This window comes from Hylobates moloch, unplaced genomic scaffold, assembly GCF_009828535.3.
Source record: "Hylobates moloch isolate HMO894 unplaced genomic scaffold, HMol_V3 SCAFFOLD_14, whole genome shotgun sequence".
NCBI classification, from domain to species: Eukaryota; Metazoa; Chordata; class Mammalia; order Primates; family Hylobatidae; genus Hylobates; species Hylobates moloch.
Window position 1 is genome coordinate 41,397,402 of NW_026652289.1, and position 26,903 is coordinate 41,424,304.

A 26,903-nucleotide genomic window follows, 5' to 3' on the forward strand; every position below is an offset into this window, starting at 1 on the left:
ATGATTGCCTTCTCCAAACTGCATTGCAAGGGAAATATCCATGAGCAATGCCCTTCAGGAGAGGAGGATGAGGCTCTGCTAGGTGAAATGATAAGCCCAGGTCACCAGGTAGAAAGTGCTGGAGCTGGGGTTCGAACCAGATTTGCCTGGGGCTAAAACTCACACTTCATAAAGCTGCCCCTTGGAGGTGAGAGTGTAATGCATGGTGTAAATGGAAGCTGTTGTCTTGGCTTTCCTCAACTCTGCGATCATCTCGTTGTTGATAAATGCAGGCAGGTCAGAGGTGAAGTGCTAATCAAGTGTGCAAAGGTCCTGGTGTCCACTACTGTTAGCGGAAACCAGTGGCTGTCATTGTGAGTGTTAATGTCCACAAGTGTTTTCAGGTGCATTATCTTGCTTGGTCCTTGGCATCATGGGTTCCCCATGTGACAGAGAAGGAAGTGGAGGATAAGTGAAGGACAGTAGCATGCCCAAGGTGATGCAGCCCAATATGTTTTGATGCTAAATGAATGCATTAGTACAAAGATGAGTCTGAAAGCCATAGTCCTATAATCTGAGCCACAGGCTCAGGGCCAGGGCAGCTGGAAGGTGTGGCACGGGCCGCTTTGGTGAGGAGCAGGTGGAGAGAAGGGCAACTGTGGGAGGTGGTGAGGTAGAGGCAGGAGCCTGGGAGCCGAGCAGGAGTGGGCTGGGTTGACTAAGAAGGGCAATAGGATACAGTGGGGGCCCTAGGAGATGGGGAGGAATGAAGGGGGAATTCTAACCCAGAAGAAGTCTTTGGCTTTCTGCAGGGCAGAGGCCACAGTAATGGGGCTGCTGGACCTGGGCTCTGCCCTAGACTCAGTGGGAGGAGGCTGCCAAAGGCCCAGGTGGTGGGACATTGCTGTTCCCAACCTTCTCTTGAAAACAGGAGCTACTAATCTTTCTGCTTCTAGAAACCCCTTGATATTTGCCTTGTTGGGGGAGAAGTGTGTGGCAGCACGTATAACTCCGGGGATACAGAGGAGGTGGTCAGCTCAAAGCACCTCACTTCTGTTAAGTCCCAAACTTCTCTTGTGGACACACACGGGGTTTCAGGCAGCAAAATAATTCATTTAATCTTCCCCCAAAATATGTGGTGTCCACTTTTGGGCTGGCACCAAAGTAGGCCCTGCGGGGTATATAGTGAACAACACCGACAGCTCCTGGCCCTCTTGGTGCCTGCAGCCCAGGGGGAGGCAGACGCTGAACCCTTACTTCCATGTGTGTGGAGTGGTACAAAAGGGCAAGGTGTGCTGGGGGCAGCCATTCATTCAGCAACCACCTAGAGAGCCCCTCTGTGTTCTCAGTGCTGTTTACGGGGCTGGCAAATCAGTAGATAAAATAAGCAAGGTCTGCACCCTCAAAGAAGTCACATTTTAAAACCTGGTAACAGGAATATCCCCTTGCAAGTCAGGAAGGTGCCCAGACTTCTCTGCCCCACCCTGTCAATCTTAGTTCCTTCATCTGCCAAATGAAGGCCATTATCCCTGGCTGCCCTCTGAGATGATCCCTGGCTGCTGTCTCATCAGTAAATAGGCAAATGGCTGGGTATTGTGCAGAGGAAGGCACAAGGTAAGTTATACTCCGAGAGAGCTCATCTAGGAAGGCATGTGAGGGCTATGTCTATAACGGAGGGTGGGTGTGGAGGTGCAATCCTCCTACCTCTCTATTCCCCCCAGCCCCTGTCAGTGGTGCTGCACTAGCCTCTGCCAACGACCTGCAGGTTTCTGGCTTCCTAAAAGTGTGAGTCCTGACTCTTGACTCCTGATTTCATACCTTGGGGGAAGTTGGCTCATGGAGTGGGAGTCCCTCTTCCCTGACTCCCCCTAACCTGCCTGCAGTGCTCACCTGCTGGCAGGAAAGCCAGCTGCCTGCCCTGGATCCTGCTGTCTAAGGAAGGGCTCTAGCATCTGCTCCTGCAGGGCCCCCACCAGGACACTCGGAGGCCAGGGAGGCCTTGCGAGCCACTGCCTGTGCAGGACCTAGGATGTGCGGCATTAAATTCCCAGCCCAGCTCAACTGCTCAGAGCCGGTGGTGACTCAGCAGGGGCTACCTTCCTATGGAAGGGACCAAAGCCCAGAAGGAGCAACTCAAAGGCACGAGAACCAGCGGCGAGGGCCTCCGGGGCTGAGGAGTTGCATCTCAGGGGTGATGTACCTGGGCCTGCGCTCTGTACTTTCTTCCCCAGGGACGGGAGATTCGCTGAACCCTCTCTGGCAGCACACCACTTTGGGGTCTAGGACTGGAGCCAGAGAGTATCTGTGGTTGGTGGCTGCACCCGACCCATTGCACCAACTTGCCAGGGGGCGCTACAATATGTGTGGGAAGAGCTTCATGGCGGCATTGTGTTTGGCTGTTAGTGGATAAAGGCTGCTGGGGCCTCCCTGCTGAGTGGTAAAGCCCTCTGGGAACCTCAAAAGTGGCATAATGAAGTTGACATACCATGCTTCTGTGCACCAGGCACTATTCAAAGTGCCTTGCTGTGTTATCTCATGACAACCTTGTGAGTTAGATCCTATTTTGCAGAAGGGGAAACTGAGGTAGAGAGACTTAAGTGCCTTGCTAGGGTTCGATACTAGTGGGTAGTAAACCCTACGTGACACCATTTTAGTCCCATTACAGCTCCTTACTCCCTGGGTCCCCAAGGTCAGAGCACCTGAAGCCTGTGTGATTTGGAGCCATGCTTTATTTAAACCGATCATTTTGACAAACCGAATGCATTTCCAATAGTTGTAGTGGGGAAAGAGCTACAAAAAGCTGTGTGTTTGGAGTATAGGGAAGGAACTGAGGCTTTGCTCAGAGAAGAGAGGGGCAGTGAGTAGCCTCCTGGATGGCTTGCAGAAAAGAGGTGAGACTTTTCCCTGGGGGTCTAGGTGGCAGCACTAGCACGAGGGTGGCAGCTTTAGGGTGCTGGCTTCGCTATGTCAAAGTCAAGGATACCCAAGGAATGGAGCTGTCTGAGAACAGAGTTGAGGGCTCTGGAGTGGCTGGTAATAAGCTTCCTGCCACTGAAGGTGTTCAAGCAGGACACCACCAGCAGGTACTTCCAACCTCCTGGCAGGTGTTTGTCCAAGATATTGGTTCTTGAGTGGGAGCCCTGAGTTGGCTCTCCCATGGTTGAATTCTTCTGCTTTCCTGGACCACTTTGGTGCTTGACTGTCCCCTTTCGTGGGTGGGCTTTCATCTTCCATGTATGGTCAAAATTCTTTCCTTGGACCCAGAGCTTCTGGATAGCATTATACATCCCCAGCCTCCAACCAGGCCCAGACCTGTCTCTTTCCCTTTTATCTTATGCTTGGGCCACCCAAGAAACAGAACTCCTCCTCTAGCCCAAGCCCAGATCTGCCAGCTCCAGATAGCTCTTTTAGAACAGCAAGTCCTTCAGGACCTAGTATTCCCTTTGTAGCCCGCTGTGCTCCCCAGTCACCTCCCAGTATCACAGTTTCTCGACCAGCTGAGACTTACGGAAGTAGATCCTATTTCTCCTCAAACTTGAAAGTTGTGAAGCACAGCTCTTGGATTCAGAATGACACCATAGGAGCAGGGTATGGTGGGTGAATCCATGCACCTGCCTGGTGTGTGGCCTACATCCCAGTAATGTGGCCACTGACTCAGGGGTATGGGTCCTTTGGAAAAAGGGATGTGGCTGGGTTAGAAAGGCAGACAGGTGACCAATAGACTGGCATGGGTCTGCTCTGAGTTTCCACTCTCTTTCTCCCTTGCTAGGCGGAGGGGAATGTGGGCTGCTGGAAATCTCCCATAAGCAGTTGATATTAATCTCAGGTGCTTGCACGCCTGGAACATGCCTTTTAAGAAAGACACATGTTCAATTTCTCTAGGTGTCAGGGGAGTTGGGCCACTGTGCTCCAGCAAGTGGTCCCCACTCTGACCTGTCTGGTGAAAGACTGCATTCGAATCTTGGGAACATTTCTGTCTTCTCCAAACCCTTGGTACTGGAAGGTGTCTGCTCACCTGTAAAGGGTTTCTAAAGCTTTACTTTCTGTTCAAAAAACAAAACAAAACAAAAAGCTTTGCCTATTCCTGCCTCTTATCGATCAGCAAGGGGCACATGGGTGAGTTTCCTCCTTTCTAAGACTCCAGCTGGTAGCAAAGGAGATGAGGAGGTTGGGGGGTGACCCCTGGTTGGCTGGATGCTGAGCTTGGTCATGATCTCTCCAGGACTCCATGATGCGACAGGCATTCTTCCTTGTCAACCAGGACATTCTTACCAAGAGGTAAGACACTGCAAATGCTCTGGACTCTTACTGAGGGGAGGGTGTCTATGCTGGAGACTTTCTCCTGCTCCCTCATTTAAATCTGGCCTACTTCAGAGGTTAAGAACTAGCAAACTCTGAGTTTGCACTATTATTGACACTGCACTATGATTTCTGTGAGTGGTGCGTGAGCAGGTCATTCTCCTCACCTTCTTAAGCTTGGAATGAAACTTCAAATATCTGTTTCTGACAAGGCCCCTGTCTCTGAGATACCCAGTTTATTTCATCCTAACTTCACCCTACCCATCCCCATCATCCCCCACTTTTTTTTTTCCTCCCTCAACAGTCCCTTTGGCCCAGATCCATGTAGAATCAGAGAATCTTCAAGCTGGGAGGGATGACTATGGGGCTGCGATGTGCTTATGGATCACCTGGGAGCTTGTTCTGATGGACATTCTGGTTTGGGAGGTCTGTGATGAGGCCTCAGATGCTGCATTTCTTGCAAGCTTCCAGGTGATATAGATGCTGCTGGACAGAGGGCCACACTTTGGGTTTTGAGGATCTGGTCTTTTTTTTTTTTTGAAACGGAGTCTCACTGTCGCCCAGGCTGGAGTGCAGTGGCATGATCTCTGCTCACTGCAGGCTCCGCCCCCCGGGGTTCACGCCATTCTCCTGCCTCAGCCTCCCGCGTAGCTGGGACTACAGGCACCCGCCACCTCGCCTGGCTAATTTTTTGTATTTTCAGTAGAGACGGGGTTTCACCGTGTCAGCCAGGATGGTCTCGATCTCCTGACCTCGTGATCCGCCTGCCTCGGCCTTCCAAAGTGCTGGGATTACAGGTGTGAGCCACTGCGCCCGGCCGAGGATCTGGTCTTAATGTGGTCATTTTACAGATGAGAAAGCTGAGTCCCAGAAAGCTTGTCATTTCCCTGTGGTTAGAAATGAAATTCTGCTCTTCCCCACACCTAGTCTATCACTTGCTTTTTTTTTTTTTAAACCTTTAAGTTCAGGGGTACGTGTGTAGGATGTGCAGCTTTGTTATATAGGTAGACATGTGTCATGGGGTTTGTGGTACAGATTATTTAATCACCCAGGTATTAAGCCTGGTATCCATGAGTTATTTTTCCTGATCCTCTCCCTCCTCCCACCTTCTACCCTCTGGTAGACTCTCATGCGCATTGTCCCGTCTATGTGTCCACGCGTCACCTGCTTTCGAAAGGGCTTCCCTCTTTTTCAGCTGCCACTTCCTGCTCAGGCCCAGAGCGTGAGCATAAACGTAGCACCCCATCTTAATCTCATTTTACTGTCAGGATGAAAGACTTCTTGCCCATCAGGGCCCCTTGCTCCACAACCTGCATTTTTACCAAATCCAGAGGGGTTTTTTAAAGGTTTTTTGTTGTTGTTGTTGTTGTTCTAACTTATAGATGTCTCCTTCTCTGCTTGACATGCTAAAAATCCTCTCTCTTTCTCTCTCTCTCTCTCAAAAAAGTGGGCTGGGCATCTTTTGGACACAACCATTTCAGTTCCAGCCTGGAGCACCGATGCTGGGCTGAATCCACTTGGCCTTCCCTGCCCAGGAGTGGTCTGAGAGAGGCTGTGTTTCTCTGCTGCCACCTGCCACCTCCCAAGAGAGGCCAAGCGTGAGGATCTGACTACACCTCAGTTTCCCTGACTCTCAGATATTCTAAAGCCAATCCCAGAATGGCACTTGAAGTGACAGGGAAATTCCCAGTGGTCTAAGGACACCAAGGATTGGCCTAGGGCCAGTAGCAAGTGGTTTGAGAGTCCAAGGAGGTCTTCACACTCTGTCCCCTCCTGCTGGTGGGAGGGCAAAATGCCAGTCTGGAGACAAGGCCATAATGGCGACGGGGGTAAAAAATCTCCCTGAGGCCAAGGGAAGGTGGAATGTGACGGGAAGTCGGGAAAACTGCCTTTTATAGGCATGTTCTTTTCTTCCTTTTTTTCGTCCAAGTTTTTACTCTAAGCGACAGTGCCACCCGAAGTCGACCGGCCTGTCTGTGGTTGCGCCTGGGGCAGGCGGTGACACGGGCATACCCCTTCCCCCATCTTGCCTGCAAGTTGCATGACCTGCATCGGAATCCACAGGGGGGCGGGGGAGACTCCTTTCAGATACTGGATGCAGTTGAATTGAATTCAATGTATTTTGCTTCCTCGCCTGCCCTCATCCACGCTCGGGAAGGAGAACCCTGCTTTCTTCTGCGTGTGAATGCTGTAGTGTGTCTGCCTGCTCGGACTCCCCTAACCCTTTCTTCTCCTTTCCCACAGCGAATGCTCGTTTTTTTTTTTTTTGTTTGTTTTGTTTTTTGTTTTTTGTTTTTTGTTTTTTTCAGCAAACAGCTCACACTTGGCATCTTTACGTTTTATTAAGAAAAAAATCCCTACCAGCGCAAAAGCGGGGACCCCCCCCCACTTCTTTCCCGGATGATATCTGAGCTTGTGTCGAAAGCTGCACCTGCTTTGCGTCCCTACCAGGAAGGGGTGCTTGTGTGGGAGGGAAGGAGGAGGTTCTGCGCCCCCGAATCCGGAGAAAGCAGCCTGCCCGCCCCCTCACCCGGCAGCCAGCTCAGCGCACCCGAGAGCTGAGCCCGAGAAACCGGCCTCTGACTGTGCTGGCGTGGCGCTTGCCAAAATATGCCCCTTGCATCTCAATTTCCCCCGGCCATTTCTCTCGCACGCACAGCTCGCCCGGGGCCACCTCGGCTCTCCAGCGCAGCCCTTTCGACCCTTGTTTCTTCCTTCCCCGATCCATGCCTGCTCAAGGCCGAATGGAAACCCACCTCCAAGAAAGCGCAGCGGGCACGGGGGGCACCTAGCGTGCCATGTCCCGCAGTCCTCTCCCAGCCAAGACCAGCGCCCCAGACTCTAGATTACGGAAATGAGTGTCATTCAGACCAAGGACTGCGCGTCTGCGGTCCCGGTCCCTGGCTCTGGGTGCTTCTCTGGGGTGTCTGTGCGCTCCGGCACCCCCCGTCGCTGTCCGTGAGCCTGCGCCCCCCACCCACCCAGGCTTGGGAGCGCCCCCCACCTAAGGCTTGGGAGCACTCCCCAATCACCTCCGCCACGTTCATTTCACTTCCTACCGCGGTCCGGATTGCAGCAAAACCGGGTAGCGCGAGGGCCAAAAAGTGGAAAGGAGAGCGCCTTTCCGTGTCGCGCAGCCAGCTCGCCAACTCTCCCTCCCCAGCCCCGACCCTCGCAATCTCAACTGCAACTTTTCCCCTTCGGTCTCGGTTTCTCCCGGGCTGCGGCTAGCGGGCGCCGCGCTGCGAGGCGTGGAGCGGGCGGGCTGCCGCGAGGCTGCGGGTGGCGGTGCCGGCTACAGCCGCGAGCCGGCGAGTGGGTGGCTGGGTGGGTGGGGAGGAGGGAGAGGACGGGCGGGGAGAGAGACGGGTGTGGGGAGGGGAGGGAGGGGGGAGATTCCGCTCTCCTGCCGCTCCCAGCCCGGGCGGGGGGCGGGGGGAGGAGGCCGCGACTAGGGAGGGGAGGAGGGAGGGAGGAAGGGAGGGAGGGAGCCGAGGAAGACGCTCCGATAACCCGTGCGTTTCGTAAGGCTCGGAGCACTTGTACATTTCTGCAGCCGCGCGGCGAGCCATTCGCGGCGGCTGCTGCAGCTCCTACTGCATCTTCCTTCTCCTCCTTTCCTCGGGCTCCGGGTGTGTGTATGTGTGAGAGTGTGTGAATGTGTGTGTTTTGCAGGTGTGTGGTGTGTCCGTTTTAATTCTGCCCAGTAGGTGGGACTTGGTGACTTTAGCACCATTTTTTCCTTTTCCTTTTTTTTTTTTTTTTGCCTCCCCACCTTCTGTTGCAACCCTGCAAAGTCTCGGAGTCGGAGAGCGTGCCTCGCTTCCAGAGCCCCCGGACCCGGCGAGTCAGCGATCGCCGAGCCGGCCACCATGCCAGGCAGACCGCGCCACTAGGCGCTCCTCGCAGCTCCCACCCGGCGGCGGCGGCGGCGGCGGCGGCCGCGATGGTTTCAGACGCTGAAGGATTTTGCATCTGATCGCTCGGCGTTTCAAAGGCAGAAGCCCCCCCTCCCCCTTCCCCCCTCCCTCGCCGTCTTTGTTTCCTTCCCCCCCTGCTCTCCCCACTCCCCCCACCCCACCCCCCTCTCCTCTCCTCCTCCTCTTTTTTAGAAGCAGCGATCGGAGATGGATGTCTCTCTTTGCCCAGCCAAGTGTAGTTTCTGGCGGATTTTCTTGCTGGGAAGCGTCTGGCTGGACTATGTGGGCTCCGTGCTGGCTTGCCCTGCAAATTGTGTCTGCAGCAAGACTGAGATCAATTGCCGGCGGCCGGACGATGGGAACCTCTTTCCCCTCCTGGAAGGGCAGGATTCAGGGAACAGCAATGGGAACGCCAGCATCAACATCACGGACATCTCAAGGAATATCACTTCCATGTAAGTCAGGCGGCCGCTCCCCAGCCTGCCTCCTCCGCGCTCCGCGTCTCCCTCCTGCCCGCCCGCGGCCGGGAGCCGGCCCTCCGCCCGCCCCAGCTCGCCGCCGCCCGCCGCCCGCCGCCCGCTGGGCGCGCGTCAGGCTCGCTCTGGCTCGGGAGATGCTCTCGGGCTGCGCATTCCAGGTGACTCTGGCCCTGGCGAGGCGCGATCCGGCGATGCGTGTGTGTGCCTCTCCCCGGAGAGGACCCCGGCTGCCGAGGGCACGCGGGGCCCAGCTCCCGCCCGCCCCCCAACCAGCTGCTGGCTCGTTTCGACGGTGCACATTGTTTTTTTTTTTTTTTTTTTTTTTTTTTTTTTTTGCTCCCCACTAAATAGCAACAGTTTGGCCACGCTCAAGTGGAATAAAGTAGACGAGGTTCGATTCTTTGGCAGAGGCGGCAGCAGCGGTGGCGGCGGCGGCGGCGCTTAGCCGGCAGGGAAGGTGACAGATAGGGACTGCTCGCGATCCAGCCGAGGTGTTTAACTATTTCCATTTGGAAACAGCAAAACATGCTGACAAGTAAACAAGTTGGGAGCTGGCTGCTCGCGGGGAGACTTTGGACGTGTGGAGGCCGTCATGGACGCCTACCTCTTCCCTTCCCCTCCTGCAGCCCGCCCTCTCCAGCCCCATTTTGGGCATTTCCGAGACACCCCCTTTGCCACCCTCATCTGCATCTGGGCGCCTACAGATCCCTTCCCAGTTTGGGCTTTGATAACTGCTCCGGATAATTCCGAGTCAGGATGGCGCAGGGAGAGGAGAGGGCCTGTGTTTTGAGGAGAGGGGTTTCTTGTGTGATCGTGCGGATCGGTTCATTTGGAACATTCAACTCTGGCTGGCTTTTGCTTGGTTCTGCCCCGTCCGAGGGAGACCAGTGGTGGCCTGCTCTTTTCTCCTTGCTATTTTTCTTTGGTGGGGATGGCAGCAGAAGCAAAGGAGAGGTCAGATCGAGGGCTGGGGACCGGAGGGTCTGCTCCTCTTTTCTTTCGTTGACCTCGGCCAGGTGACCCCCTCCTAACCTACCACCCTGGAGAAGGGTGTGGACTATACTGGAATTGCTCAGAGGATAATTCTCGCCTCTTTTCCTCCAAGGCTTCCAGCCTTTGGGGACCCCCAGCAATGGGTAGGCAGCTCAGAAGGGTTTGTGCTGAGGTCCTGGCCAACGTCTGGAGGAAGGCGTTTTGGGTGGCTCTTTACTCCTTCCACGGACTTAAGGGGGCCGGACCTGCCTTTGGTGCTGCTCTGGGAGCACCTCCCCTTGCTTCAGCCCAGGGCCATGGGGCTGCATAGCCTGGAGGAATTGCAGTCCTGCTCTCTGGAAAGCCCACCAGCCCTCTCGTCTTAATGGAGCCTCTGCTTGTGTTCTCGCAGCTGACAGTTTGAGGGAAACGGATAGCCCAGGAGACGTCTCTGACTCCTGGCCCAGGAGACAAGGTTGACCCATATCTCAGCTCTGCTGTTCACCCCCTCACCCCCTTCAACCCGGCCAGAGATGACAAGACAAACAGCCAAGGGGTGGGGGTCAGCAGGGAGGGCAGGAGAAACAGGACAGACCCAACTGTGCCTCTGCCCCACTGCAGGCCACAGGCTTCCAGCATTCCCAAGGATGTAGGGAGAAGGGTTCAGAGTGAGACTGTTAGGGAAACTCAGACTTGGAAGTGCATTACTGGGGCTGTGTGTGTGTAGGGGGTGGATGTGGGGGAGTGGGCTGGTGGTGAAGGTGGGAGCTGAGCGGCCAGTCTTGGTGCTCAGAAGCCCGACCTAGAGATTGCCAGGGGTGGGCCAAGGGTTGGAAGAAGGGGCCCCTGGTACCCAGCCTGGGTCTCTGGGAATAGGTGAGCTGCATCCAGTGTGCTGCTCCAAGGATGTGTCTGTCTGTAGAAAGCCAGTGGGAGGCAGGGATGGTCACAATCACGTAGGCTCTTTATAGCCACACAGAGGTGTTGCTCCTCTGAAAATGATGCTCAGGGAAGCAGTTTCATAGGGAAGAGTTGGGTTAGCCTTTCCAGGCTGCCAGAAAGGTCTGTGATGGGAGGGGAGTGGGGTGGCCTCTTGCCCTCTTTGGCACTGGAGGGCCTCAGGAGGGCGTCTGGGAGGATAGTGAGCAGGGAGTGTATCTGGAGCCCCTCTGTGTGTGTCCCCATTCTTGTTTCAGGACTTGGATTCTGAGAGGCCATCAGGACTCCTTTCTCTAAATCCACCCAACACCAAAGAACAAGGGAACTGGATTCCCACAGGAGCTATGCCAGTGGCAGGTGGGGGAAGGTCAGAGGTCATGGGTCGAATGACTTCTCCTTGCCCCATCTTCTCCCCAGTGCCCTGTTATATCTATGGCTGGTATTGACTGAGCTCGAGAAGGGCCCAGATTTCCACTCCAGAGCCAGAGGGCTGGAGAGAGGGAGGGGAGTCACGCTCACCCCGGGAAGTCAGCATCCCCATCCTTGTTTGACTTCTGAGGACATGGAGGCTTGGGGTGGTAAGGTCACCTTCCCCAGGCACACAACCCCAACAGGGACCCCCACTGTGTGGGGCTGCATATGGAGCAGGCTGGAAGAAGGATGTGCGGGCAGAGAGAAGCACCCTCGGCTGGGGTCGGTTCTTGTTTTAGTATGGCTTGGGAAGAGGGCTTCAGTTGAAGCCCGTGCCTTGCTGGAGAGTTGTTCTTCAGATTTCTGATGTTACCAAGGAAATGGGACCAAGAGGTCCCCCAGCTTCCCATTGGCCTGAAGCTCTTGATGCTGGTGGATGCCCCAGGTTATAGCTTTGGGCACATTCTGGGTAGAAGATGCTGAGGCCTCCACAGTTTCACCCTCTTGTTCTTCGGGCTGTAATGTTTCGAGGTCCTTCCTTCAAGTGCTGAACTGATTGTACCTGAGTTTCCAGAGGGACAAGAGGTTTCTCTGTGGTTCTGCTTCTCAGGGATGGTGTGTGGAGTGTTTCCTGTGTGGCCATCCAAGGAAGCTGGCTGGGAACTGCCTCTGATGGGGGAGGCCATCTCCCCATTCGGCTGCCCTGTTTGTATCTGGAGGAAATCAGTTGCAAGGCATCAGAGCAGAAGTGTGGGTCTCACCTCCACCCCTCCCAGAGCCACGCTGCTCCAAAAGGCCCTCCCTTTTGGCCCCTTTCTGCCCAGAAGGCCAATCCCTTTGCCTTTGCAGCTGTTGATGCACAGGAACCTCATGGAGCCTGAAAGGGTCCATGCGCAGCCACGCCCAACCAGGCTGTGACGTCACAAAGGCAGGAGGGTGGTGGCCATGGTGGACTGTCTGGGCCGCTTTGCTAGGCTAGGCCTACCTGGGGCTGGGTTGGAATGGTATGGTCTTTAGCTGTTAGAAAGATGAAGCAGGAGAGGATGGCGTGGCTGGACCAGGTATGCTTGGGGCTGGCTACCTCGGCTTGCAAAGACCATGGGCTCTTAGCCGGGACTCTGAGTCGCCATCTGGGTCTCACTCTGAGCCACCACAGGGTCCCTGGCATTTGGCAGCTCTCTGGTCCCTTCATTTCCATGGCCCTCCCTGAAGGCCCTCTTCTGGCTGGCTGAAGGATCATTCGGGGCTTTGGCTGTTGGCTCCTGAGTCTCATTCTTTCTAAGGATCAAGGGGAGACCCAGCCTTGACAATGACCCGGCAGGGTATGAGCCAGGCCCCAAAGGCATCATGGGGCTCACTCTCGGTAGGCACAGTGAGGTGCTCAGAGCCCCAGGATTAGGACTAGGTCTGAGAGAGTTGGGCAGAAATGTGAGGGACTGTTGACATGAGATTTGGAAGCAGTAGTTACAGCCCCAGAGAAAGATACTTCCAGGATCAAACCTGGGGACCTTGGTCTCCTGAGGCCCTGGGGTTTTCCACCGAGAGAGAGGCTATTGGTGGCTCCAGAGCCAAGACCCCCTGCCCCAGGAAGCCCAGCAGGTCAAGCTTCTGTCATACACCCCGGGGCCAAGGGCATCTGCTCTGCAGCTCCATGGGACCTGAGGCCATGACAGCTTTGGGCAAAAACCAGCCCAGCCTGGCCAGTGCTTTGAAAGTCCCCATCTACTGGCCCCAGGAAGGCTGAGCCTGCAACCTAGAAGGTTCCTTAGGGTCCTAGAAGGCTCCTACTACCCTCCTGCCTGGCTGAACAGGAGGTGCTGCTGTGAGAAAGGGAGGGCCTGATGCATGCCCTCCTGGGATGCTCCCCGTCCTTGCCTTGCCAGTCCCTGCCCGCTGCTGCTTCTGTCCAACTCTGTAGAAGGACCAGGGCCCCACCTCAGGTGGCTCTTGGGTGGGTGTGGGTAGCCTGAGGCCCTCCTTTGGTATGGCCCTTGCCAATGTCACGGCATTTCCACTGTGGCTGGGGTACCCCCATGTGCTCCCATGGGTGGCTTGCACAGGAGTCACAGGCATGGTCTCCAGCCTCCCCTCGGGGCCTCCAGTTGGCTGGTGGCAGAAAAAGGGATGGATCATGTGAATCCCACCTTGGCTCTCTCCCCAACCCCCTGTGAGCTCCATCAGTGCACTCTAGACTTTCTGAGCCTGTAAATTCAACTATGAATTGAGGCCGCAGAGCAGAGTGTTTCTTCCAACTTGGACATATGTCATCTCGGGGCCCAGGGAACTTCCCCCAGGAGGCTCGGCCAGGCCACTTTTAAGGGCGCCTCCTTGGGATGGCAATGATCCTTGTGATGGTGCCAGGAGGAGGTACACTCCCTCACTGACCTTGGGACACTAGTTATTCTCCTCTTCCTTCCCTTCCCACCTCTAGCAAACTCAGGCCACCCAGAATTTGACACCATTTGTGACACATGACACTATTTAGAGTCAACTGCCCAGACCAAATGGCATATTTAACAAGAATGTGCTGGGGCCTGCAGCCTCTCATTAGGGCCTGGACACCCAGCTTCGTGACTCCCCATCTGCACCCTGGGCTCAGGGCCAGGAAAAGATGTTCTTCTGCAAAGCTTTCAGCCCATTGCTGGAGCACAGCTCTCCACTGAGTGTGAGAAGAAAACACTGGAACTTCTATCGCAAATTATTTTTGCCTAGAAAAGAGGATATTTCATATTTAATGTATAGATAATAGATATATAAACATATAAAGTAATAAACATGAGTGTTTGGGGTTTATAAAATAAACTTTTTGATTGCTAAATCATGCATGATCATTACAACTTGGTACCCACTGCTCTTGTGAGTGGGAGGGTTGGCACTTGAGAAGGAGACAGGGTGGTGACAGAAGAGGTGGTCCTGAAGCCCCTGGCTCTCCCTTGGTGCTATGCCAAGGAGGGGTTGATTAATAGGGGGTAGGGTCAAGTGAGGAGGGAATAAGCTGGGTGGGGTCGGGGATCTCAGTTCCGGATCAGAGTTCCCAAGGCCCAAAAGCCCCCTCGCAGGGGCCAGGCCAGCTCTTAAACGATGGTCTAGTCCCTACCAGGATCCTACCTTCTTATCCTTGTGTAGCAAATTCTTCATCTCCGCGGATGCCCCCGTCAGTCATATCATTATTTTTAGTTTACAATTGTTGAGTTTATTTTTGTGACAGTTGCTTGGCATATAAAAGCAGAGCTTAACAGTCCCGTTTTACAGATCAAGAAAACAAAATAAAGAACAAATCCAGCGTCCCAGGTGGTCACGTTGTTGTAGCTCACAAATGGAAAAGTCCAGAGGCTCTCAGGAGTCTGTGTTTCTTCTGGGGCTTCTCTTACCAGCTTGTGGGTCCCCTTGGCTCTGTTCTTTCTTGGGTGTGACCCTTTCAGCCAGACGTTAGGACTAGGCCTGAGGGAGGAAGGCAGAAATGTGAGGGGCTATTGACGTGAGATTTGGAAGCGGGAATAGTTATAGCCCCAGAGAAAGATACTTCCAGGATCAAACCTGGGGACCTTGGTCTCCTGAGGCCCTGGGGTTTGGCTTGTTGGGAAGGAAGGTGCAGAGCATTTTCATCTAGGAAGTTTTTTTCCACCCAAAGGGCAGCATTGTGGGAATGACCCATCTTTGAGGGACTTGCAAAGGGTGGCTGAGTGTTCAGCAACTGGTCAAAGAGTGGCCCAGATAGAGGCTGGACTCAGTCACTCAGATGTTGGTGATCAGCTGAGTGATCAGCTCGTGTCATTTGTCATTCTTTGAGCCTCGTTGACCTCAACTTTGAGGAGCACAAATCCTCCTGGTGGCCCGGTGTGTTGGAAGCTGCTCATTGATGGGTCGGGTCATCAGGAGTGAAGACTCCAGTGAGGCTAACACCAAAGCTCAGGGCCTGGTGGAGTCCTGAGAACCCCCAAGAAGGCTCTTCCCATTTCCGCTGCCTCTAAGTGCAGGGCTCACCAGAATTCAAAGCTGGAAAGGACCACTGCAGTCATCTTCTCCCTCATGTCACCCATGAGGGTCCCAGGGCCCAGAGTGGGCAGGGACCCAGCTGGGGTCCCTGGGTCGCTCGAAGACTCCTCTTCCCAGGCACACTCCCAGGTGCTGGGGCCGCCTTCTACTCAGCTCTGGCTCCTGTTCTGGGCACTCTGTCAAAGCCAGAGCCTCCCCCATGACTGTGTCTCCCTCTGAGGCAACGTTTCCAAATTCAGGGTCCCCAGAGGTAGCAACTATGTGAGACTGGCAGCCCCAGGGCTCCTTGCAGCTTGCAGCCCACACCAATTAGAAATCAACTCGATGAGGCCTTCTGCTGAGCTCTGTTCACATACAGTGCTGGGGAACCTGGGATCCAGCAGGCTTGGGAGACTGTCCTTTTCCCCTGGCCTCACCTCTGCCCCTGGTCCTCCCGCCTGGCTTGTCCCATCATAAGTGTCCCAGAGTCTGGGCAGTGGGAGATTCAGGATTCCTTCCCCAGACACACATCATCAAGCATGGAGGACTCTGGCAGCTGCTCTTTTCCTAAGCCCAGTTTTCCCAGCAGCTCCTCCAGGCATGGCCTCCCCCTAGCTTTGAACAAATCCCTTTCCTCCTCTGGGTCTCAATTTCCTTATCTATAAGAAATGGATAATAATAACAACTACATTATATAAGCACCTTGTTGAAGTTCAGTGCCCTGGGTCATATCTGGCAAAGAGAAATCTGTCGATACATAACTAGTGACAGCTAGCATCTACTGAGTACATGATAACAATCATTAGTGTTTCTGGAACACTTACTATGTTCCAGACACTGTGCCAAGCACTCTAAGGCTAATACCTCATTGTGGCCTCACATCAACCCCAATAAGATAAGTACTATTATTAGTCTCATTTTCCAGATGGGGAAACCGAGTGCAGAGAAGGAACATAACTCACTTAATTTCATGCAGCCAGTAAATGGCAAAGCAGTCTGGCATTTAAATATTAAGCTATATTGCCTATGCTCTTTTGCAATACTCTTATGCGTACTAGCATACACATATATATATGCATACATGCACACACACACACGAATATATTACTATTAAGTTAAATAAAAGAGTTGATGTAAAAGTCTAGGAGAATCCTTTAGTTTACAACATTTCAGTTCCTTGGGTGGGAATTGCTCTGGCTGGGGTAGGAAGGGAAGGAACATAGGATAATTATGGGTGTGGTATTGGCCAAACAGTGTGGCCAACACTGTCCCAGGCAGGCCTCTCTAGTGGTGGGGGAAGCTTTTGGTCTGTCCTCCTGACCTGTTCCCAACAGGGAGTTTCTCCTGAGGTTGTGTCTCAGCCACACCCTCTTCCCAGGCCTCCTCATCCACCCCGTGATGTCCTGGCCTCTGAGGTCAGGTCAGCCCACAGCAGAACAGGTGCCAGCTGAGGCTGGCTGAGATTCAGAAAGCTGGTGGCTGGGTCCCAGCCAGCTCCTCTCTGGGCTGAGCTGTGATCAGGAGGACTATGCCCCTGGTGCTTATGGCCAGTGAGAGCCTGGGTGGGAGAGCAGAGGGCTGAGTGGCTTCTCCCAGGTAGAGCTTGGGGGTGCCAGGAACATTTCTGGGTGCAGAGCAAAAGGGGAGTGTCTAAAGCACTGGGCAGCTGGAGCTGGAAGCTGATGTTTAGAGCTTCTTTCTGAGTCCTTCCCTGGTCCTTTCCACAGTAAGCAGCCTTTATCCCCCTGCAACCTCACCCCACCTCTCCACCTTCATTGCTCATGGAAGCTCCATCTCTCTCTCCATAGGGATGAGCTCTTAGCGTGGGAGACAGATACAACTTTCTTCTGTGAAACAGCTGAAACTGTGGGGCAGGGTTTGGTGCACCTTCCATGTTTGCTGCTTCTTGGCTGTGTGAGCTTGCTTCATCATCGCTCAGCCACTGGCCTCACACTTCTGAGAGCTGAGGTCATGGAACTCTCCAGCCCGGCACCCCCTTAGGGTCACTGTTATGTTCAGACCTGTGCAATGATGTATTCGCTAGGCTCCGTAAATAATTGGGTACCACGTTGGTTATTTCCTTTTCTAGACCACTGGGAAGATTTCTGAGTTAGAGAGAAGATCAAGACTTTGAACCATAAATTACTAGATCTGGAAAGGGGCTCAGAAAATGTTGGGGCCAAACACTGTTTTACAGAGAAAGAACTTAGGAATCGAGAGGTGAACTGATTTGGCCCAATCGCCCAGTGAGTTCCTGGCACAAGGCAGCCCAGAACGAAGGACCCTGCCTCCCTAGCTGGTGTGGGTCTCCATCCGCTTGTTGGTGTCTGCTCTGGGATTGAGGGGTTCGGGCTTTTACAGAGAGGCGGGGAAAGGAGCTCTTACAGTGCTGCAGAGAAGAGGAGAACACGAGGGGAGCAATAGTAGCTTCGAAGTCCTAAACCCGGCTACCTGCCGCGGGAAACAGGGCTGCGTAAGTGTATCTGGGGGCGTCTTGGCACAGGCACAAGTGCGTCTCTTCTGTGTTCTGTGCACACCGTGTCTGAGGTCTCTGTAAATAGACCTTAAAAGATTTTGGCTTCCCTCTGCGTCTACACTCCTAGTGGCCACCAGAGGGCAGTGTGGCGCACGAGACCGTCCTGGGCTGGTGGCTGCCCAGGGCGGGAGCCGGGAGTGTGGCGCTAGCCTGGTGAGAAGTGCACTGTCAGCCCTGGCTTTCAGAGCGTTTCCTGAGCCAGGGCTGAGCAGGGAGGTCAGCTCTCCTCTATGAGGGGCATCTCTCCGCCGAGCTGACCCTGCTTCCATTGTATCTCTGCAGTCCAGGGATGTGAGACTCCTGGACCTGGACTTTCTGACTCATGAGCCCTTGGCTTCCTGGGAAGGAGGTGACTGGGAGACTGCATTGGATGGAGGAAAGCCACCTTGTGTGCCCTCCTTCCTGCCTTCTCTCAGCAGCAGCAGGAGAGATCAGCACATTTGCACAGAGGGTAATGGGGTGAATGCATGGGAGGTAGCCCAGGAAGACCCACAGGCTTAATAGAGAAGTTGACAGATAGTTTCACTGTGGGGCTAGTATCATGGAGGAAGCAAGCTTTATACAGGCTCTCAGGCTGTCTGATGCCCCGGCTCAAGTGTGGGGGCATCTCTCCCCTCTCCCTGCCCCCCGAACCCAAGCTTGGAAATTACCGGACAAGTAGTGCTCAGAGAATAGCAGGTTCTGGCATTGACTGGAGATGAGAGCTTGACGCCTTCTCCTAACCTCTCCAGATCCTGTGTCTGCTTTCGGAGATAACCATACACAGAGGTGGGTAAGAAAGTGCCTTGCAAACCAGGGTCATGGGCCCTGCCTGGACTGGCTAGTTTTGACGGTGCTTCTGGGAGTATCGTTGGCCCATCTGTCTGTTCCAGGCAGTCTTGTATTTGAGCAGGTGCTGTCTTGTTCCATGCACAAATGAGCATCCTCCTACTAACAAGGTTATCAGCTTTAGAGACAGGGTCTGCTGCTTTGGGGGTGGGTGTGGAGCTTTCTGGTCTGGGGCCTGTGACTCCTTCTTGAGGGTCTTCTCCCAGCTTCCTGACCCGGGCTGCAGGCAGGGTCCTCTCTGTTGTGGTCCGTCTTTCCCCACTTCCTTATTTCTGATAGTTTTTCAAGTCTGGTCCACTGAAGAGCAGGAAAGAAGCTGACATTATGGCCCTCCTACTGGGCCAGAGATCATTTGCATATACAACCCTGATTATTTATGGCAACGACTAAATGAAGCTTTAGCTCATGACTCTGCCTCTTACATGCTGAGACCCTGGGCTGGCTACTTGACCTTGTTGATCCTCAGTTTTCTCATATGAAAATACTAAAAATAAGGCAGGATTATTATAAGATTTCAATGAGCACGTGTGTGTGTGTGTGTGTGTGTGTGTGTGTGTGTAAAACTCTTTTCTCTCTCTTCCTATTACTACACCCCAGAACCTCATCCCCACAAGCGTGGATACTTTTTATAGCCCTCATCTGTTCTTCCTACTTCCAGTCTCTCCTGCCTCCAGCTCATTTTCCACACCCTAACAGATTAATCTTCTAATCCAGGGTATTTGGTTAGACCAATTCCTGCACCCCGAACTTTTCAGTGGTCCCTTTGTCTGAGAGGTGGCATGGTGTAGCGGGAAGAGTAGAGGCTTCTTTGGTCAAAAAACTTTCAGTTTAAATCCTGGCTCTGTCCTGGTATGGGCTTAGGCACATTACTTAACATTTCTGAGCCTCAGTTTCCTCATCGGAAAAACTTGGTTAGCTATGCCCATTTAATAGAGAGGTTGTGAGGGTTGAATGAGATTATGGTAGGTGCCTGGCATGTGATGGCTACACAGAAGCCAAGCTGGTGAGCAGTCCACGGGAATCTGTAAGAGGTGATGGGCAGTGACATTTCCAGGCCCTTGAAGAATGGGATTAGAGGAAGTTGCACGAGGGGATTAGCATGTGGACAAAGCTGAAGGAGGCAAGAGAAGGACTAAGATGGCATATATTTGGAAAAAGGGACACAGTGGCTGAGGTACAAGCCTTCCACAGGGACAGGGAGATTGTTACGGCTCCTGCTGATAAGGGACTCCTTTGGAATACCAAGTGTCAGAGTGTCCCAGGCAAAGCCGTTTTGCTACCTGCCTTCCCCACTCTGCAGCCCCAGAAATCTGGACCCCAGAAATCTCTATCTAGGGTAATTTAGTAACATCTAGCTTCTTGCAGATGTTGTCCCAAGTGGTTTTATTGCTATTCTTGCCCTACATAGCTTCCCATTCACTAGCTGGTTCCCTCTTGGCTATTGTAATCCAATAAGTCTGTCTGAAGAGGGGGCTTCAGGACCATCCCTGGTAGAAAGAATTTAGGAATCCAATGGGATAGGATGACCTAAAATCCCTCCAATCCACCCGTGAGAGCCTCCCATGGACATTCATCCCAGTTCCATATAAAGCCACAAGAGGGCACTAGACCATGATTTCTGCAGGGAGGGAAGGGCTGTTGAGCCTGTCCTGTTGTGATTTGTACCTTTGATGAAAGTCTGAGCCCCACTTGGTTTTTTCCCAGATGCCATCTTCTCTGGGGTCATGGCAAACCAGCTTGATTCAGCCAGAGCCGATAGCACTGAGACGGATAGCTCAAGGGAGGCTAAATTGCATAGTAAAAAGGTCATGGAATTTGGCATCTGTCTCAGGTTCCAATCCTTGCCCTCCTCCTTGCTTGTTTTTTTAAACTGTGAGCACGTTATTTAATTTTTCTCTGCCTCATTTTCTTCACCTGCAAAGTAAGGTGTTATCAGGAGAGTTGCTGTGAGATGGTGTTGTTAGGATTAAAGTACATGATGTGGGGACGGCATCTGGAACATGATAGAACAGCATCTGGAAGAGCATCTGGAACATGGTTGGCCATCTGTCTCTTTCTGGGAGAAATATGAAGTTAGGTCACACCCAGGAGATATGTATAAGATCCCCTTGGCCTGCTGGGGTCATTTTACCCCCTACTGAACGCTCTATGGTTCCAATTCATGGGGGGCAGCAGTGACACCCAGTGGCTGGCATGGAGAACAGCAAGTATATTCTGATCTTGGAGGTGGTGTGGTGGGGATTGTCCAGGCCAGGTGAGGCTGAGTCAGGGTTAGTGGATATTGGCTTCAGAGGTTTCATTAGCAGAATTTCTCCCCTTCAACTGCTAGGTGCTAAAGATATTTTTTTCTGAGGGCTTTCATGTGATGATGGCTATTGGGGATGTTTCTTGCTGGGGCCCACAGTAAGAAGTCACAACTGGAGAAAACATATGGGCAACTGACTAACTTGATTGTAGTGAAACAATCCTGGCACCTAAAAACCAGAGCCTTTCTGGTGTTTTCCTGGGACACCACTCTTTTTGAGATGCTTTCATACATTCTATCTGGTTGGCCTTAGCCAAGAGACTCCAGATCTCTGAACCTCAGTTTGTTTACCTGGGAAATGTAGGGGTTGGTCTGGTTGACAAAAAAGGCTCTTTTAGCTTAAATTTGAGGGTCAGACATGATTGAATACCTTTTGCTCAGTGCGTGCGTGTGTGTGTATGTTTGTGTGTGTGTGTGTGTGTGTGCGCTATGGAGGATGGGATCAAGTGAGAAGCAGGGGTGGGATCACTGCTAAGCTTTGGGCTTTACTGGTGAAGAAACTCCAGCCTCCTCTCAGCAGAGGGGTGGCTCTGAGGCTGGTTTGGGGTGTCCCTGGCTCTTATCCTTGCAGCCTCTTCATTTCTCTACCTGAGATCCAGGAGGGAGCGTTGGCAGACGGGCCAGGCTCAGGAAGTTATTTAATATCAGCTTTACTCCAGATTGTGTTTCTGACTCCCTGCCACCTCTTAAGTGGCAGTCATTTGAACAAATGTGGCGATAAGACACAGAGAGGGAAATAACATAAGAAGTGGGGAGGGGGCAAGGGCGTGGAGGAGGGGTGCAGTTTTATTCTCTTGGCAGAAACCTTGTCTTTGAGGCACTCAGGAGCAAGAAAGAAATGAAGATGAGTTCAGTTCAGGGCTCCTCAAAGTCCCTGGTGTTGAAGGAAGAGGGTGGAAAGAAGGGCCCAATTTTTAGGGCCTGTAGCTGCAGCTCCTCCTCTTCCATGGGAGGGCCCTATGGCCTATGGGGACTTCTGGCTCCCATCCCTAGGGCAGGTGTTGGAGGGGCGGCCTCATATTCTGTTTTCCAAAGGACTGTCTTCCAAGTGCGTAACAGACAGCTAATGGGGGCCTGGCATTGGCGGCGTGTTCAGCCCACAGTGACTGCTGAGCTGCATCTGTACCTAGGCTGTGGGGTGCCCAGGTGTCTGGCCGCCTGCCTTGCTGTTTGCCAAAGCCCATCCTAGCATCTGGACTGTTGGGGAAGAATGAGCAGATGCGCTAGCATGGCCAGCCTGGCTCTTCCTTCTGTGGGACCCAAAGAGGAGGAGAGTCTACCCCCTTTCATCCTAGCGCCTAGCACCAGCTGTGGGCCAGGCCCATGCTGAGCCCTGGGGCACAGCCTTGAGAAAATAAAAGACCATGGTACTTCCTTCTTGGAGCTACAGTAGAATGGAGGGAGGCAGGTATTAGACAAATGATCTACAGCTCAAAGGGTTATCTCAAGAGAAGCGGGGGCAGAATTTTAGAAAATGGATCTAATGTAAAGTTTAAAGAAAAATTTATATATATGAAAATGTGGCTTCCCTAAGGTAGAGAGGGTGCAATTTTCCTAAATGGAGTTTTAAAAATTCTAGATTTACCTGCTCCCAGGTGTACTGAATGTGATAACGGTGGAGTGAGTTGTCAAGACTGTGCCCCCTGGCTGGGAAGTTGATTCATTGGCTTTGCTGTTGCTCACAGAGACCCCATGCGGAAAGGCAAGAGAAGCGAGTTTCATTTCTTCCCCTGTCACTCTGCCTGTGTGAGATGAAGATTTGGGGTGTGGGTAGTTTATTTGGAAGGTGAGCCCAGGAAGCCTGGGAGGGAGAGCGGAAGTGAGACAGGGAGGGAGGAAAGCCACGCATCAGTGTGTCCATGCTCAGGTGGCCACGTGCTCTTCCCAGGCGACCGTTCATTCATTTCTCTATTTGTGCATTTATCCAATGTGGGTTTATTGGAGAGTCTCTGATGGGCCAGCCACTTGGGAGAGCTGGGAAAGCGGTGGAGAGCAGGACCCCTGAGGTCTCCATTGTCCCTAGGTCTCCATTGTCGTTCTAGGATGTGTGCAGCTGAGCAGCAACTCTCCCGGCCTCTCCCTGCACCTGGAAATCGACCTCCGGAGAGGGGAGGTGGGCCAAGTTTGCTGAGAGTGCACGGCAGATTCCGTCCGTTCCCAGGGCCATGTTCTCGGCAGAAAAGTCAGAGGGCTGTGGGGATAGGGCAGCCCTGCTCTGCCATGTGCTGGGTGGAGGTGAGCGTGGGTGAGGCAAGGTGCAGGTCGGATGAAGAGAGTAGCTCCACGTGGTACTGAAGGGTAGCCCCGCTTCCTGCTCCCAGCACCCAGCTGACATTCTGCCCAACCAGTGGCTGACCTGCCCCATGCCCCCTGTTCCTAGGTAAGACTGACCAGGGCACACCCTCCCTCCTCCTTTCCAGCCCAGAGCAGCTCCCTGGGCCCTGGGGAAGCAGAAGTGGCAGAAGAGTGACCTCATGACTCCCTGATTTGCATCTAGGGTTCATTTTCCAGGGGCGTGTTCTGTCTCCCTGGAAATGATTGGTTGCTCTTCCCTGCACCCATCACCCCCATCCCTGAGCTGCAGGCTGTGTCTCCCATCCAGGTGACTGATGTCCCCGTGCCCTCCTCCTGTCACTCACTCAGGGCTGCTGTTGCCTGCTGTCTGGGCAGGCATGCTCTGGCCTTGAGGCCCCACCCTGCTGCCCTCTACCGCCCTCTATGTTCTTACCAGCCCAGGAGGTCACTGAACAGAAGAGGGCGGCACAGCTAGTGTCTCAGTCCAGCTGACACCCTCTGGAGCCACGATGTGTCCTGTATGGCATTAGCTTGTTAATGTTCCTGTTTCCTCACTGTGTGGTGAGCTCCTGAAGGCTGGCATTGAGGCTCATTCAGCTCTGTCCCCAAGAGCCCCCACCTAGTAGGTGTTCAGTAAAGACCTGTGGACTGGAACAGGCTCATTTCCTGCACCAGAATGTCCCCCAGGCCCACAGCAACCCTCCCAGCTTGGTGAGGGCACACATGCCTCCATGCAGAATGCTGGGCACACCATTCTCATTGCTCTCCATACCTTTGTGGGCCTCGGGCTTTGCCCTCAGCAGGGCAGCCCATTGGAGGAATCTTCTAGAGAAACCTGAGTTCATCACGGTGACTGCAAATGCTGTGTGATGACGGCTCCGGGGGCTCCTTTAAGGGGACTTTTATTTTAACCCCCTTCCATTCTCAGCACAGTGACGTGGCAGGTCTCATGATCATCCTCATTTTATAGGGGAGAAAACTGAGGCACAGGGTGGCTAAGTAACTTGCCCTAGGTGGTTCTGCTAGGAAGTAGCAGAGCTGAGATTTGTCTGCAGCAGGTCTGGCTCCAGAGCCAGGAGGGCGGCCCCGTATTACAGACCCCTTCCCATTTCCTGCCAGCCCCAGCCTCCTCCACAGTAAGCAGGCACCCTTGGGCCAACAGGACACACGCCATGCTGTTCTGGTTTTTGACTTTGGTAGTGGTAAGGAGGGTGGGGCAGAAGGGGCCCTCGGGACCCAGTGGAGTTTGAGATCCTTGAGTTTCGTGGACACAGGTGTTTTTGGCCACATCCTCACAGCATGTCCCCTGAGTCAGGGCAGGATAGGGCTGGCCTCTGTGTCCTGTCACTGCCACAGTTTATCGGGTGAGTCGGGGCCAGCCATTGTTGTCTGTAAGGTCTCAGTTTTCTCATATTTAAAATCAGGGGGCTGGACTAGGTGATCTTTGAGATCCCTTCCGGCTCTGACTTGTGATGTTTCTATGGCGGTGGTTGAGGACGGGGTGGGAAAGGAGGGGAGCCATACAGATGCAGCAGCCCTGGGTTTCTCTGGGGGCAATCCTGTGGGGGACAGAAGAGGGGCTGTGCCCTTCCACACAGGTGCATGGCAGCTTTGTTCCTGTGTGTGTGTCAGTGTGTGTCTGTGTGTGTCGCTGTGTGTGTATATGTGTGTTCTGGAGACCAGACCCTATGAGTTATTAAGCTTTGGTGTGCATGCGCATCACCAAGGGCTGTTAAAACACTGACTGCTAGGCCCCACCCCAGAGTTTCTGATTCCGAAGATTAGCTGTCAGGCCTGAGAATTCGCATCAAGTCCAGGACCACACTTTGAGAGTGACTGTTGATATTGATGGCTTTCACACTGTACTCCCTGGAGTGAGATCAGAGGCGGGGTGGTATTCTGCATAACATTTTTATGAATAAGATTTCCTAGACTGCAAAAAGCCTGCATCCTTCCATTCTTGAAGAATACCAGCCCACTCCCAAGCACATTCTGCCAGGCCTTGTCCTGGTGCTGGGTTCTCTCTCTGTTTCTCTCTCCCCTCTTCTCTCTGCACCCCAGATGTGGTGTCTGGCTCTCTCCTGACTGGCCCCATGCTGACCTTTCCCCACAGTGCTGGACTTGACCTGAACCTGCCTTGACCTGCGTAATCCAACCTGTAGTTGAGAGATGAAAACACACTTAACGTGTTACAGAATGCCATGCCAGACTCAGTGGATTTGTAAAAATGATCTGGGAGGTAGAGAAGTCATTGTGTAACTGCGCCTCAAGAGCCTTACTTGGCTCCCACTTGCCCCCAAGGTGTAGTTGAGACTTCTCTCTGTGGCATTGAGAGCCGTTCATGTTCAGGCTGCAGCTCCTCTTTGGAGTCCTGCCTGCCATTATTCCCCATGGGAATCCTCTGCCCCAGTGAACTGATCTGCTGTTCATTCCTCAAACATTCTCAGCATCGTTCACTCTCAGTCTCGTGATCAGGCCACTTCCCCTGCCTGGAGGGCTTCTGGCCTCCAGTTTGCTCATCTGGGCCCTCTGTGTCACTCCAGTCCCACCTTTGAGAGGTTCTTTGTTGCCCAGACCCATGTTTGTGGATTATTTTTTCTTTCCACTTCCTGGAGCTCATAGTGCTAGCAGCTGCTGTGTGTTAAGCACTGTATTCGGGCCTGGCAGTGTATATAGTCACTCCTTTAATCCGCACAGCCACTATCTGAGTGGAGAACTGCTCTCGTCTGACAGATGAGGAAATGGAGACCAAAAGATGCAAGAGCTTGTCTAAGGCCACAGCAGTAAATGACAGTGAGGATTCCAGCCCAGGCTGACTCCAGAGCCCGTGTTCCCATGTTTATTGCAGAAGTGTGTGCAAGAGCAAAACAACTGGAAACAAGCTGAAATGTTATCAGGAGGCATTTGAATCAAGAGCTGAATCACGGCGTAGTGATATGATGAAATCCTGTACAGCACTTTCAATGAAAACCTTGTTCTCTGCGTGGTAATGTGGCTATATTTTGAAAACATAATGCCAGTGAAAAATATAATAAGTTGCAGAGTGACATACCATATATACACGTTAAACATCACAATGACCGATATAATATGTTGTTTATAGACAGAAAATAAAATTGTGGGCTGAATACAAACCGATTTCGTGACAGTGTTGGCCTCTAGGGAGAGAGGGAGAGAGGAAAAGAAGGGTATGTACAGGGTTCTTAACTTTACCTGTAATGTTTATATTCTGTCTTTTTTAAAAGATCTTGGCATTTGACAAAATGGTAACATGTATTAATTCCAGGTGATGGGTAGATAAAATATTCAATACATGATCCTTTGTTTTTTCTTTATTATAATGAAACTTTAGAAGCCCTAAGCAATAAAAAGATTATACCCACTAGATTTATGATTTAAAATAAAAGCAATATTAAAATCCTCATATTTCTTGGCTGGGGCTGCCATAAGAAGGTCTCACAGACTGGGTGGCTGAAAAAGCATACGTTTGTTTTTTTATGGTTTCGGAGGCTGGAAGTCCAAGATGAAGGTGTTGGCAGGGTTGGTTTCTTCTGAGGCCTCCCTCCTTGGCTTGCAGACGGTCGCCTTCTCACTGTATCTTTACGTGGTCTTCTCTGGTGTGTGTGTGCCTGTGTCCTAATCTCCTCTTCTTATAAGGACACCAGTCATTTTGAATTAGGGCTACCCCCATCACTTCATTTAAACTTAATTACTTCTTTAAAGACCCTATCTCCAAATACAGTTACATTCCGAGGTACTGGGGGTTAGGACTTCAACAAAGGAATTTTGAGGGGGACACAAAAATATTATAACAATCATAAAACAAAAAAATGCCTACCTGATGAAATTTAAAGAGCCATTGTTAGATTTTCTGAGTGCAGAATTCTGCAGAAGTTCATCAAGGCTGATTTTTTTTTCTCATTTTCTTTTGGTGTGTCTTGTTGTGAATGCCCAAAGTGTCTGCT

General features: G+C 52.6%; 1 protein-coding gene across 9 annotated transcripts in view; it reads left to right on the forward strand.

Moving 5' to 3' along the window:
* The first annotated feature begins 7,651 nt into the window (after positions 1-7,651).
* The window catches only part of NTRK3 (neurotrophic receptor tyrosine kinase 3), a 386,596-nt gene continuing 367,344 nt past the window's right edge, over positions 7,652-26,903 (forward strand). For 8 of the 9 annotated variants that reach the window (XM_032175496.2, XM_058428010.1, XM_032175491.2 and 5 more), the window contains exon 1: positions 8,035-8,653. In XM_032175496.2, the coding sequence (XP_032031387.1) occupies positions 8,406-8,653 (248 nt within the window). In that variant the 5' untranslated portion in view covers positions 8,035-8,405. Of the gene's footprint in view, positions 7,911-8,034; positions 8,654-26,903 lie in introns of those variants that run through there. The other variant, XM_058428011.1, reaches the window with a different exon arrangement.